This window comes from Rattus norvegicus, chromosome 15 (assembly GCF_036323735.1).
Source record: "Rattus norvegicus strain BN/NHsdMcwi chromosome 15, GRCr8, whole genome shotgun sequence".
In the NCBI taxonomy this organism is placed as follows: domain Eukaryota; kingdom Metazoa; phylum Chordata; class Mammalia; order Rodentia; family Muridae; genus Rattus; species Rattus norvegicus.
The window spans coordinates 11528374-11543558 of NC_086033.1; the positions used below are offsets into that span (position 1 = coordinate 11528374).

At 41.4% G+C, this 15185-nt stretch overlaps 1 protein-coding gene across 1 annotated transcript in view; it reads right to left on the reverse strand.

Moving 5' to 3' along the window:
- Window positions 1–14091, reverse strand: part of Top2b (DNA topoisomerase II beta) — a 60376-nt gene extending 46285 nt beyond the window's left edge. The window contains exon 1 of the mRNA NM_001100858.2: window positions 13543–14091. Coding sequence (NP_001094328.2) covers window positions 13543–13590 — 48 coding nt within the window. The 5' untranslated portion in view covers window positions 13591–14091. The remainder of the gene's footprint in view (window positions 1–13542) is intronic.
- Window positions 14092–15185: the final 1094 nt, after the last annotated feature.

Here is a 15185-nt window from a genome sequence, read left to right on the forward strand (position 1 = left end):
TGGAGAAACTAACCAGACTAGAACCAGACTGTTAAGAGCTAACCCTGACTAGAACCAGACTGTTAAGAGCTAACCCTGACAGAAAGCAACACAAAGCAAAGGAGAAGCACAAAAGCATTCCAAAGGATAAATTTCAATTTCTGTGGATTGCCTAAGGAAATGGATGCTCCCATCTGTGATCCTAGCTAGCACTTGAGAAGTTAAAGCAGGAGAACTGCTATAAAGTTCAGATTAGGCTAGGGATCTTGTCTTAATGAAAGAAGACAAGAGTGGAGGGAAAGAATAGGAAGGGACAGGATGAGAGGGAACAGGAAAAGACAGGCGAGAAAGAAAAGGAAAAAATAATGGTAAAGAAAAGATAAATGGAAGGGAGAAATGGAGATAAGAGGAAGCTCGAGGAACTGTATAGATGCACAACTAAACCAGAAAAATCAACAAAACAATAAACAAAATGAGATAAACAGATAACAAATGAAAAGACTCAAGCATTATTGCTAAAACTAAAGAATAACTTAAAGTATAAAAAGACTAGACTTGGCCAACCACAAGAAAAAAAAAAAAGAAACTACAAAGAAAAATATTTCAAAGACAAAGTAACCAAAATAGAAAGAATTAAGAAAAATTAAAAGAACTTGACTCACTTGTGGGTTCTCATCAGTCAAATAGAATATGTTACAAAATGTTTCAAAGGAGAAAATAAAAATGAGAAGAACTTTCCAAATATGAGGAGAGAAATGGACAAATTTAAGAAGCTCACAGTCAAGCAAGCACAAACCTAAGAAACCTCTGCTAAGATATATAATCAAAGTGTCAAAGTCATGGATAAGCCATAGGCCCATCCAGGAAGCAATGAGTTCAATTCCCAACCTGATAGGAAAAGAAGTCACAAGGGAGAGAATCCTGACAGCAGTAACTGTCAATTAACAAGAAAACAATTATCTTGTACCAGAGAGCTTTATCAGTTTATCAACAGTTGCTCAACAGATACAGGCAAAAACAGAAGTGGGATAACACATTAAAACCTAGTAACCTCGATAGCTGGTAAACGCCCTGCGAACATTTTAAGGTTAAAATAACTTTGGGCATCTTTAGGTTGTAAAGAAGAAAGTATGCAAAAGCTGAGCAGAGTCACTGATGACAACCCTTGGGCTGACGCAAAGCTATATAAAAAGATAAGCCTTCCTGGGAAGGCAAATACAGAGGTCCCAATAGTAATGTAGGAACATGCATTAAAATATGGTATAATGTTTAACAGTATAAAGATTGTTATAAACCTAGGTGAAATAATATGGAATGCTAAAAAGAAAACATAATTTGTGCTATAGTTTCTTGCCATGTTTTATTCTAAGTACTTTACATATCATCTTATTGTTGCTCTAGTCTGTCTTTTGAGTAATTGCTGATAACCTAATAAAACTCTCTAGTTTAATAAGCTGTGGTAGACATAAGTATGTATACAGCTTTTTTTATAAGCAATTGGTCAAGTTAAAATTAATTTAAAATTGAATGTTATCTCATTAAGCTGATCTATGTAATTACTGCGATAACCATAAAGAAAATATTGACAAAGTGTAAGTTGAGAAGGAACTGAAAGCATAACTCCATAGATGAAGACAGCAAGAAGGAAAAAATAAAAGAGTTACAAGCTATGAAGAAAACTCAACAGTAAGTCCTTTCATATCAATGACTGCCTTAAATATTGATGAACTTAATGTCTGTTAAAACATATACTAGCTAATTTGATTTTTCTAGTCCAACTACATGGTGCCCACAGAGACACACTTTAGTTCTAAGGTCACATGTGCTTCAGGAGAGATGGTGGGGAAGCATACTTGATGCAAGCAGGATCCAAAGAATGTAGGCAACCATAGATACATTACACAAACAGACTAAGTTTAAACAAAACCTGTGACAAAAAACAAAGACAATTTACCAAAAAGATATCAGTATTGTAAATAGATATATATCTAACTAGAGTACAAAATAAATAAAGCAAACATCAACAGAACTAAAGAAAGACAGAGATGGCTGGAGAAATAGCTCAGAGGTTAAGAGCACTGACTGCTCTTCCAGAGGTCCTGAGTTCAAATTCCAGCAACCACATGGTGGCTCACAACCATCTGTAATAGGATCTGATGCCTCTTCTGGTGTGTTTGAAGACAGAAACGGTGTACACACATACATGAAATAAATAAATCTTTGAGAGAGAGAGAGAGAGGGAGAGAGAGAGAGAGAGAGAGAGAGAGAGAGAGAGAGAGAGAGAGAGAGCGCAATATAGTGATAATAAGAAATTCCTACACCCCATGTTCAATCATGGATAGGACAACCAGACCAAGAGTCAATGTGAAAACAAAGGACTTGAAGTATAAGACAAACCCAATAGTCATTTACAGAAGACTCCACTCAAGAACAGCTGAATGCACATACTTCTCAAGTGCACATGAAGCATTCTGTGACACAAACCAGATGTTAGCCCATAAAATAAGTCTCAACCACTGAAGATTGAAGACATGCATTCTGTCTATAACAGAATGAAGCTACAAATAAAAGGGGAACAGAAACCCACAAACAGTGGAAATTAAACAGTACACTTGGAAACTATTTAAGAATCAAAGAAGAAATCACAAAATAATTTAGAAAATATATGGGGATAAAGAAAAGCAGGAAAAAAGAGACTTCAAAACTTATAGGATCAATAAAAAGCAGTACCACATTTAAATGTTTAAAATGAAGATGTTGAACCAATAGCATACACTAAGAAACTATGCATAGAACTAAATCTAAAGTTAACAGACAGAAGTAAATAAGTTCAAGTCTCTCGGCCTTACTGTCACCTTCCTTACAGAAGCTTCTTTGCCAGGAGAATGAAATGGGAAAAGGGGGTGCTTACTAAGAAATGTTATCAAATAAATACACTATATACACTGAATGCACTGCCTAAGGCTCCAGAGAAGAAAGGTCAGCCAAAGGCTAGGTAACCAGTCATTTACAGTGTACCCATGCTGGCTACAGGAGCAGAAATGAGGAATGCCAGTGGCTGAGGTGCTCATACAAGTAGCTAATCGCCAAGACCACTTCCGAGAGACCTTCCTTATTCGTAACTAAAAATGATCTGTTTGTTCTGCTGGGACCTGAGGCAATCTAAACTAGATTGTCCTCAATTGTACCCAAGTGTAACACATGTACAATAAATCATGTCATTTTTGACATCTAAGAGGAAAGATTCTTTTTTAAGTTCTTAAAGTCAATGAAAGGAAGAGTTGTGGTTTTTGTTTTTTAAGATCAACAAAATATGCAAATGCTTTTTATGGTTTTAAATGTGCAATATCTCACACAGGCTCATGTTTCAAAAAACTGTTCTCAAGCTACTGGTATTATTTTGGGAGGATATAGAACCTTGAGGTTATGGACTGCATAAATAGGGCAGTAGAAGCAGGCCACTGACGGCTACACTTACCATTGGTGCTAACCTCAGCTCTGACTCTACCACATACTCTGTGAGTCTTGCTGCTACAAGAGTCTGAAATTTCTTAAAACTGTGAACCAAAATAAGTCTCCTCTTTGAAGTTGTTTCTGTCAGGTATTTGGTCACAGCAATGCAAAAGTCACTCACTCTGAAACTGGTACCAAAGAAGTAGAGTCACTGCTGTGTCTAAACCTGAACGTGGTTTAGTCTTTTTGAACTGATTTATGGAAGCAAATTGCAAGAGGCTTGATATGTGAACTAGAAAAATCCCAAAATGCTATAGAAACTTCCAATGGAAGTTCAAAAAGATCAGAACGATAATAGAAAAGTAGACAGTGAAGGGTGAAACCAAGGTTTCAGGTGCAAGGACTCTATTGGAAATTGTAATCATTTCTGTTACAACTGGCAAAGAATTTCTGCATGTTTTGCAGTGTCCTAGAAATCTGAAGGAGGCTGAATTTAATGGACTAATAATTTAGCAGAGCAATTTTCAAAAAGGCAGAAACACTTGGGATGTAGCATGGTTGTTGCTAGCAAATTAATATTAGCCAGCCTTGCAGAGCAAAAAACAAATGTGATTTGGCCAGAAAAAGAGCATTGGCAAGATCAAGAGCTCATAACAGTTAAGAAGAGAGATTAGAACTGTTCAAATGAAGCTAAGCAATTTACACGCTAGGACAATAATAATTGTTGGCAAAACTCCACCCACCACAGGCTCCAGAGTGCTGTGCTTACTTGGGGGCTTCTAGGAAGTATTTCCCAGGCTTAACTGTGCAGGAATTCAAAGGCCACTGCAGCTGTGTCCAAAAGGGCCAGGCTACATCTAAAACTATGATCCTGTTTTTACAAATATTCAGAATGCAGGGATTGTAGAATCATAGAATATTCCATCAAGAATTTGAGAAACACTTATAAAACCAGCAAAGTCTGACAGAAGGTAACCTATAAGAGAACTATCAAACTGTGAGAATAATGCTTTACTTGAACGGACACCCCAAGAAAACTAGGCACTAAGTGGACCCAGACCAAGAGGGCACATGTGGGTTTCAAATGGCTAGGACAAAAGGGCAGGTCTACTCAAGTTCATTGATGCCCACATCATGCAAATACATGTCCTTGATGCTGCCCGTGAAGCTACAGGACTCTGTTTATCCTGCTGAACAGTGTTCTTTGTTGGTTTGGTCTTCCCTTGGTACTCTTTGGTTCTTCATCTTTGGAACAGTAAGATCAACTGCATGTTCTAGTATACTGATGTTCACACACTGTGATTTTTTTTATAAGGAGTCAAGAAGGGACTGGCTTGTGTCTAGTGGAGACACCTACACTTCTAAGCAACGTCAAGTTAGATTGAGCACACTTCGCATTGTTAGACGTCAAGTTAGATTGAGCACACTTCGCACTGTTAGACAGCCATAGGTCTAAGAAAAACGGGGTTGCCATGATTTGAATCTTAAATGTCCTGCACAGACTCAAGTTTGAATGCTTGACAGTGTTACTTTGGAAAACAGTAGAATTTTTATGTGATGAGATCTAGCTAGAGAAAATTTGTCACTACGGTTGAGTCTTTGAGAGCTACCTGGACCCAATTCCTACTGTACTCTGCTTCCTGGTCTATCATGATATGAACAGTCACCATGACATGCTTCTGTCACTGCACCAAAATAAGTCTGTTCTCCCTATTTTCATCAGCCAACTCAGCAGAGCAGCACAAAAGAGGCAAATATAATTTAACTAGTAAGTTCTTTCAAAACAATGTAACTGAAATTGAAACCAAAGAGAGACATTATAACATGTCACAGAAAGCAAGGTTTTCTAAACTAAAATTATATGCTGATTAGGAAGCCTAGAAGAAATTGATGATTTACCATTGCTTAAATGTATAGAATGAAAGAAATCTAAACATGTCTTAGAGAGATAACTAAGCAGTTAAGAATGTGTGCTACAAAAAAAAAAAAAAAAAAAAAAAAAAAAGAATGTGTGCTACAGAGAACATATCAGCTAAGCAGGGCACCCAGGGGCTCATAGAGGCTGAAGGTAAGCACAGGGCCTGCGTGAGTCTGCACCAGATCCTCTGCATACGTGTCATAGCTGTTGGCTTGGTGCTCCTGTGGGACTCCAAACGGCAGGAGCGAGTGTATCTCCGACTCTCTCGCCTGCTCTTGGGACTCTCTTCCTCCTACTGATTACCTGGTGCAGCCTCCATATGAGGGCTTTTGCCTTGTCTTATGGCATCTTGTTTTGTCCTGTGTGACGGTCACTTCTTAAAGGTCTGCTCTTTTCTAAAAGGAATGGAATGTGGGGTGGGGTCAAGCTGGAGATTGATAGATAATAGGTAGGTAGGTAGATAGATAGATAGATAGATAGATAGATAGATAGATAGATAGATAGATAGATAGATAAAGGGGGAAAGGAAAGAATATATGCTGCTCTTAAAGAGCCCCAGGTTGAGACCACATGTCCGGTGGTTCACACCCCTAAACTCGAGTTCCAATGGGTCTGAATGTCTTCCAGCCTCTACGCAGCAGTTCTCCATCTGTGGGCAATGACCTCTTTGGGGGCCGAATGACTTTTTCTCAAGAGTCCTATATCTGATATCCTGCATATCAGATATTTACACTAAGATTCAAATAGTAGCAAAGTTACAACTACAAAATAGAAACACAAACAATTTTCTGGTTGGCGGTCACCACAACATGAGGAACTATATTAAAGGGTCTCAGCAGTAGGAAGATTGAGAGGCACTGTTCTCTCTACGGACAGCCACTTACATGTGGTAGATATTCACTTAGAGACATACATGTAAATAAGACAAAAGTAATAAATCTTAAGAAAAACTTCTATCACTATAGATTTTATAAACAAGAGAACTGAGTGTTTTTTAAATTGTTTAATGGCTTATCAAACTACAGAATTAAACTGAGCATGGTATTACCTACTTGAATTCCCAGCCCTCGGGAAGCAGAAGCAGGAGAACTGCCACAAAGTTGAAGCCAGCTGCTGGGATACAAAGCAAGTTCCAACTAGATAGCTCAACGGTTAAGAGAAATTGCTGTTCCTAAAAAGGACTCAGTTCAGTTCTTGGCAACCATAGCACAATTGTAAATCTAGTCCCGGAAGTTTTGATTCTTTCTCTCAGTCTCCCAGACACTGCATTCACATATGTATGGAAAGGCACAGACACAGTCACAGAAAATACAAATAACTAAATGTCTATTGAGCAAAGTTACAAAGAATCCATTTTTTCAGAAAAATTATATAAATATGTACATGTATAGCAGAGAATATAAATGTATTTATACCCAGCAGAATGCCAATAAAACTTTCTATAGAAAATATAAATGTAGGTCATTTTATTTTTACTTTTGATATATTTTCTAATTTTCTATAATAAATTCACAAAGGGATGTGAGATGCTTATTAATGCATGCATGTAGAGATATAATTAAGCTAGAATCAAGCTGAATGTCTGACTAAAGGCACTGCTTGTACTTGGCTATTATTTCTGCAGCCCAAACTTCCTCATTACTATCTGGATAACAGTAAAATCAAATACACAAGTAACACTGGCAGCCTTAGGAAAGTAGACAGCAGAAATTAACATTTCAGTCAAATTGTCTTTTATGTTCCTGTTCTCAGCAAATGTTTGAGCATTTATCCACTGGCTTGCTAGCCCCAACAGAAAAGGTCTCTACAAAACATCTACAAGCTTTTCTAGCAGAAATCTGCAAGAAAGGCCTCATTCAGGTCACGGATATTAACAGAAACTTAACTCTACAGATTACTCCATTCAGGCCACTGAAAATCAAAATCTGGAGGTATGGGGAGAGACAGAAATTGTCCCTCAGTTAGTTAATAGGATGGCTTTATGCCCAGGAAAAGCTCTAAGTACAAATGCCCCTGGCTGTACTGAGAACATGTACAGGAGAAACAAGAAAGACTTCTGCCCTGGTTATCAACAGTACCTATATCTCTAAAAGATGCTGTGCCAAGTAGCTTAGCCAGTTTTAACACTGTTGCTGAAGGCATTAAGAACACAGGAAATTACCTTCAACTAACACAGACTATAAACTCCTATCTACACATTTTCTTCAGAAACATCCTCCCAAACCAAGCTTTCCCTAAGATAACAAGCATGCAGACACTTATCACAGGGTTAGAGATGTGTGTGTACTCACTTTTCTGACACCTGCTGTGTGGCAGTATGATGGGAGGTATCTGGAATATTCCAGTACTTAAGTAAGAGCTCCACCAAGTAGATGCGGCCATTATGATTCCCTAGTGCATGTGGAATGAGGTCTGAAGAGAACTAACACTTAACAAAGCCAAATTATGAAACCATGTGATCTGAGTTCACAGCCCATACTTTTCCACGATGCTATTTTACTAGCTAGATACATACACTCTGAAAAGGAGATAGAATCCTTACTTTTTTATGTCAAACTAAAAAAATTGGTAGACAGAAAGAGATAGGCTTATCTCATCCTCTCTGTCCTATTAGACTTACAAAAAAGTTGTTTTGCTTTTAATGTTTTAGAGGAAGGCTGCGGTAAAGAATGATGGTTAAGACCTAACCGATTCACAGCCCACAACTGTCTGTGCCACATGCCCTACCAGCACCTGATCTATTGTCTACATCCTGTTTCCCTCTTGACAACTAGGAATAATACAAACTTTTGTTTAAAACAAAAAAAAAGGGGGGTCCTATTTGTAGTGAGGTTTTACAAAGATACACAAGAGGTTTGCTTTCAACAGTGTGCTTAGAATGGAACTTTCACCATCAAAGTGTTTAACAGACCTGAGACTACAGGTGACCAAGCGTACTACTACTCAGTTACAAAAACCACTTCTAAGTACTGTGACATTACCTTTACTGGAAAATTTAGCGCTATCTACAAGTGTTTAATGATAGACTCAGAAAGGTAGTATTTGAATACCCAGTTCATCAACAATAACTGAGGGTATATTATATATACAGACTCTTGCTAAACATTACAAAAGATATAAAGAAGGAAAGCATGTGGTCTCTGAATTGATAAGTTTATGTTATTGTTAAGACAAAACTATCACACATAAACATTCCCTAGAAGAGCATATGTTCTATGACAGAGTAAAAAATGTTCAATTTAAAAAGAGCATAAACTAAAAATATAAATAAAAAGAACATAATCTGAAAAATAAGTTTGGTAAGACTCCAAAGGTAGACTGCTGGAGCTAGAGATGGCTCAATGGTTAAGAGCTCTGGTTGCTCTTCCAGAGGTCTTGTATTCAAATCCCAGCAACCACATGGTAGCTCATAACCGTCTATAACAAGAGCTGATGCCCTCTTCTGACACACAGGTGTACATGCAGACACAGCATTCATATACATGAAACCAATCAATCAATCAAAAAAAAATAGATTTAGAGTGCTAACCAGGTGGTGGTGGTGGTGGTGGTGTGCTCTTTTGATCAGAAGAAGCAGTTAGATATCTGTGAGTTTGAGGCTAGTCTGGTCTACATCTACAGAGCTAGTTCTAAGACAGCCAAAGCTACACAAAGAAACTCTGTTAAAATAAATAGACTGCTATGGAGAATTAAGAGGCATTCCTGATGAAATATAAAGGAATCAGTAAGAGATCATCAAGTATGTAAACTATAGGAAACTAACCTCAATGGAGAGGACACAGATTATGAACATAGACTTGCTTTAATGGCCCACTAAACTCAAGTTCTTAAAACAAAATTTTAAAGTGTTTAAATATGGAGTGACTTTTTAAAAAATTACTAATACCCATAACAACAAGATAGCCCAGTAGTTAAAAGCACTTCCCATCAAGGTAGAAAGAAAGAACCCACGTCCAAAGGCTAACCTCTGACTTCTACATATGCACAACACACATGATCAATCAGTAAATAAAATCATTTTTAAAAGAAAATGCACAGACAGAAAACCACAACCATTCAAAGTGCAAAATTGTGAAACTCAATTGAAACTGATTCTGCCTAAGGCTCCAGGATCACTGAGAGAGAAGACAGAGCCAGAGGAACAGGAAGCTGGCTGTGATAGTGTGTCTCCTAGGACTCTCCGGTCTATCTCCATGAAGTCTTATGAGCCAGGCTGCCTAAACATGACCTGAGCAAAGCTGACAAGAATAGACATGTCAGTTAACTGTGAGGAGGGCCAAGATCAGGAAGCCTCCACCCCAGACAGAGAACTACAGGCAACTAATAATGAAAGGTGGAAATAATCTTCCCAAGGGAAGAAAGAGCATGCCAACCGGATATCCAATACTCAACGGCCCTGAAATACATATTTATACAAGTAACATTATATGGATTGAGCATGTTGTAGTTATACATTTAAGAATACACACACACACACACACACACACACACACACACACACACACACACACCTAACAACAGTTAAAGAAAAAGATTACGGATTTGAAATAGAGCAAGGGGTGGTATATGGGAAAGTTTGGTGGAAGGAAAAAGAAAGGAGAAATGATGCAATTAAACTTTCAAAAATATTTTAAATATATTTTTAAAAATAGCTATGGCAGGGGCTGGAGAGATGGCTCAGCAGTTAAGACTACTGACCACTCTTCCAGAGGTCCTGAGTTCAATTCCCACAAACACATGGTGGTTCACAACTATCTGTAATGGGATCTAATGCCCTCTTCTGGTGTGTCTGAAGACAGTGACAGGGTACTTCATAAAACAAATCTTAAAAAAAAATCCATGCAAAAAATGTGATATAGAATTATATATTTTTAAAGGAACTATAATATTGTGGCTATATTTTTTAAAGACAAACAATTTTCACAGATAAACATGGTAGTATTTACAGATAAAGTATTATAGTCTAGGATTTGCATTATTATTACAGATAAAGTATTATAAGTCTAGGATTTGCATTATTCCAAGGTTATGAGAAATGTAGGTGACCCTGGATGAATTTTACTGAAGCCTGATAATAGATGCAAAAGTGTACTATTCTGGCCACTATGTTTTTAGGTACTTTGTCACTTTATATAACTTATTTTATTTTATTTTTAGTTAAAATAGAATGACATTGTTTTCTCCCTTTCTTCCCTCCTCCAACCTACTCCATGTTCCCCTACTATATTACTTAATTTACCAATCTACAGTATTCATTTGAAAAAATATAAGTCATAAATTCATAGTCTAGCATTTGCTCAAGAATTTGCTACAAACTGATTTAAAAAATAGCATCTTCTACTAAGTTTTACAAGTTGAAACTTGTAAAAAAAACTTGACTGCTAGAAATTTAATGTATATTAATTTTAAATAGCTATACCATATTTTTCTAATTATTAAAAGTTCAGTTTGGATACTGAAAATCAAAAATCAAATTAACCATTATACGAAGAGAAATCAAACCACTCTGTTGTCTCTGACACCAAAAGGTAATCTTTCATCACAAGACAATATCAACACACACACACACACACACACACACACACACACACACACACACACAAACGCCCCACCCCCTTGGCCAGCGTAAGATAGGTGCATTAACTCCAGTTCTGTATTACCATCCACAAACAGGTGGCACCATGAGACTGGCTTCACTGTCAACACTGCCAGTGCAGTAAGCCCCCAAACTCCTACAATGAAAATCTAATCTAGCTAAATCATTTTATGTAAAATCAACAAAAAAAAAAAAAAAAAAAACAGTGTGCGACACACTTAAACTCTGCCAGTAACAAACATTTTTATTTGTTTGTTTGTCAGCACTGTGCTGCATTCAAACTATGAATTCTCAATGTTCTGCTTAACAAAATAGGACAGAAAAATTTAAGCCCCCTGAAAGAAGTCTCGCCTGCATTATGTACTGCAGGGGGTATATGAACCTATGCCAAAGCCCACATCAACTCATGCTATCATCTTCCAGTAAAGAAGACCAACCAGGCCCCGTGTGCTGGCTCCCAATCTCAGCATTCACAAAGCTAAGGAAGGAGGATCATGAGTTCAAAGCCCAGGTAGATGAATGTACATATACACTCTCTCCTCTCTCAAAAACACATGCACAAGCAACCTGTAAGGTTTATTACAGACAGGAAGATGCTGGCATTAGGAACAGAAAGCAAGCAGCAAACCTGAAAGAGGATTTCTTCTCAATAACCTAATTCAAACAAGATATATTTTATTTTACTGTAATTCCCATAATCTAGTTCATAGCAAAATTAATGTGCCTATTGTAGTTTCACATAGATTTTTTTTTCTAATTTGGAATGAAACTCTACAAGTTTTGCCCCATTTTGTATGTAAATTAAAGTTTTCCATTGACCTTAAAAGGAAAGGTGCCCATTAAATTAAAGCATTGCTACCATGACTTAAAAACAAACAATCCGGGTTGGGGATTTAGCTCAGTGGTAGAGCGCTTGCCTAGCAAGCGCAAGGCCCTGGGTTCGGTCCCCCGCTCCGAAAAAAAGAAAAAAAAAAAAAAAAAAAAAAACAATCCAACTGTCTCACAAAATGTTTGCCATGGTGACAGAATTTGAGAGGTGGCCCAGCTGCACTAGCTTCACTTCCAGAGGATCTGGGTGGCTGCAGTTCCAAGGTATAGATGCCCTCTTCTGGCCTGGTCTAGGCACCAGGCGCTCAAGTGGTGCACAGACATACGAGCAGGCAAAACACCCATACGCATAAAATAATAATGTAAAAACAAAAGGGCTGAGAGGGGAACTAGAGAGATAGCTCAGTGGTTAAGAGCATTCACTGCTCTTCTAAAGGTCCTGAGTTCAACTCCCAGCACAAATATGGTGGCACTGACATCTGAGCAGCTTGTCTGTGACTTGGTTCCACGATAGCAACTGCTTTCTTTTTAAGACTTATTTATGTGTATGAGTGCTTTGTCTGCATGTACCCTACACACCAGAAGGCAGCAGCTCGGATGTCAGTGCTTCCACAATCACCAGTGACACTGGCATATGATCGCAGTCCATCTTCAGACGTTTAGTTTTAGTACCAGGTAAGGGTCAGCCATTTCAATCATTCTTTCCAAGGACACACGCGCACTAACTTACTATCTAACTTTTCTTCTCCACGCTCTCCTACTGCACTGCCTAGAAAGAACTACTTATTTCTGGAGATTCGAAGATAAGAACCTGGCAAGTTACACTGCAAAGTATCTTGCCACGGCCCTGCAAATGGTTAAACAGTTTTCCTGCTGTTTATAAAAACATCCTTTTTATAAGAAATGACTGTTAATCCAGACTCATCTAAACCTCAACCGAACAAAGAAACCAAGGAACAAAAATGCCAAGCAATACCAACTTCCTTAGCGTGTTCAGAGGCGAGGGATTTGGGATCCTCTGGAAGGGGTGTGTTAAAGTCCCTGAAATGTGTAAATTTTCTGTCCTAGCTGCTGGTCTCATCTGCTAAGTCTGATGTTTTGCATGGGAAATGACCCTGGTCTGAACTCAGTGCGGAGTAAGTGAAGTGCTGGAGTTATCGATCTGTCGTGGGAACCCTGCTCCAATTGCTCCTGCTGCCTCGCTACTTCCACTTCCCACTGGGAACTAGGCTCTGCGATCCTCCAAGTTCCGGCTTAAGCACCCCCTCCCTCACCTCCTGGGGAAACCCCTGAGTCCCCACGCGATGTACCCGGGAGGCTGACGTAAGTAAGCTCTTCCCTTTAATCCCGCGGGCAGATGGACCAGCTGCGGTCTCTAACCTGCTGTCAAAGTCATCCCAAATACCCTCTCTGCGGAATGAGCCTTTAAAGGGGAGGCGCAAACCGCAGTGGCCATTCAAGTTCACGTTCCTTTGGGACAGGCCGCCGGAAGCGGTTGCATTTGGCATAAGTTCTGCAATATTTTCTGGCGCTGCGCTCGTGGAGGCTCGCGTTATCGCGGTCCCCTACGTCCTGGTGTACACCCTGAAGTTTCAGGTGAGCATTCTTCCGCAGCCTGAACCTCGTAGAGGCGGAAAGCAGAGAGAAAAAGGCACTCAGGGATAGGCCCTGCCTGCAGCCCGACAGGGCGCCCGCCGCGCCGCGCTCTCAGCCCCCGCCCGCACAGCCCGCGGCCCACGAACAATGCGTCCGCCCGCGCAGCACTCACCACCCAGGTCAGCGCCCCGTCAACGCCCGCGAGGCTGGACTTGGCCATGGCAGCGCCTCCCGTGCAGGCCAGGGGCTGCTCGCGCACCGGGGACGCGGCTCGCACTGACCGCTGCGCGCCGCACTCCTAGCCGCGCCCCATCGCGGGCCCGAGCCGCTGAGGAGGCCGCGCCGCCCGCCGCCCTCAAACTCGAGCGCGGCGCCCGGGCCTAGAGCGCGGCCGAGGGCGAGGAAGGGCTAGCAGTGAGACGCGGTCTTCCGGGGCTCACGCAGGCGATCGGGATCGCGAATGAGGGGCGAGGGTCGGCGCGGGCCGGCGCGGGCCGGCTAGGAGACGCGAGTCAGAGCCCTGACACGAAGGAGTCACTGCTTCTCCTCACGCAACCGAATCCGCAGAGTCCTCGACGCGGTCGCCGCCGCCTCAAAGGCCGCCACTGCCTTAAAGCCGCTCAAGCGGTGTCTGACCGGGTCCTTAGGAGCACTGGCCGAGAGGGACAATAAACAGCCGCTGTGGTGGCCTCCCTTTAGTCCGGCATAACACCGCACACACAGGCGCGCTCGGAGAGGGGGAGGGTGCGGCGGCCACCGGCTGTCAGTCAGCCATGGACCGTCCAATCACGGTCTTGTCGCTACAGTCCTTCGACCAATCCCAAAATTTCAGGCCCCCAGAGGGGCGGGATCCGAGGGGAAAACGTCATTGCGGGTAGCAACCGAGAGGCAGACTTGGGTTTTTTGTTTGTGTGTGAGAGTGTGTGTGTGTGTAAGAGAGAGGCAGAGTGAATGGGGTTTCCGTCCAAAGGGAGAGCGGGCGGCTGTCATGGGTCATTCCCGGGCATCCAAAGGAGCCGGGAGTCCTGGGACGAGGGCTGTGGAAACCTCCGGGCAGTGGTCTTGCAGACCTGCCGGGAAGTCGGGGAGGCTGGAGAGGAGGGGGAGGGTGGGGGCAGGGAGGCAGGAAGCCTTAGGCGTCCCCAGAGACTGGGCCGGGGAGTGAACTGCAGATGGGACCGTTTGCCGTTAGGAGCAGCCGGATCCCCTACCCCACCTCAGGTCCCAGGTTGCTGCTGCGCAGAGCGTCCGCCAGACTCCTTGTCCTTCATCTGCCCGCCCCCCAAACGCTGCAGGCAGTCTTCAGTGTCACCACTTAGGGAACTTAAACATTGCCCAGGGAACGTTCCTGGGAAGGAACGCGAGCAGGTCAGGGCTCCCTTCCCGGGCTACTGAGCTTTCCTCCCAACAGTGCAGAAGGGTCCCTGTCGGTTCTCACCTGTCAAGGACTGCACCAGCACCACCACGTCTAAGAGGGCACATATATCGTTTTTTGAACTTCAAGAGTGGTTTTCAGGTACACATTAAGGATAGACTTTTCTCGTGAGGAAGCTTTCTAAGAATAAAATGTGCCACACCAAAGCCTTTGGCAGACGGAAGAGCTCTTGACTTCACCCAGCCTGTAAATGGAATTACATTCAACAAGTCCTTTTTGGGTATACTCCCCGCCATTCTCTGCCAGGCGTGGCAATGGGTTTAAAGGGACAACAGCCTCAGATGTCAATCTTCCAAGAGTGACTAACAGAGGACGCTGAAGAACTTTATCCCGTTGGAGCTAACAGCTTTCTGTGAAAGTGTTTCTGTGAGTCTCTCTGG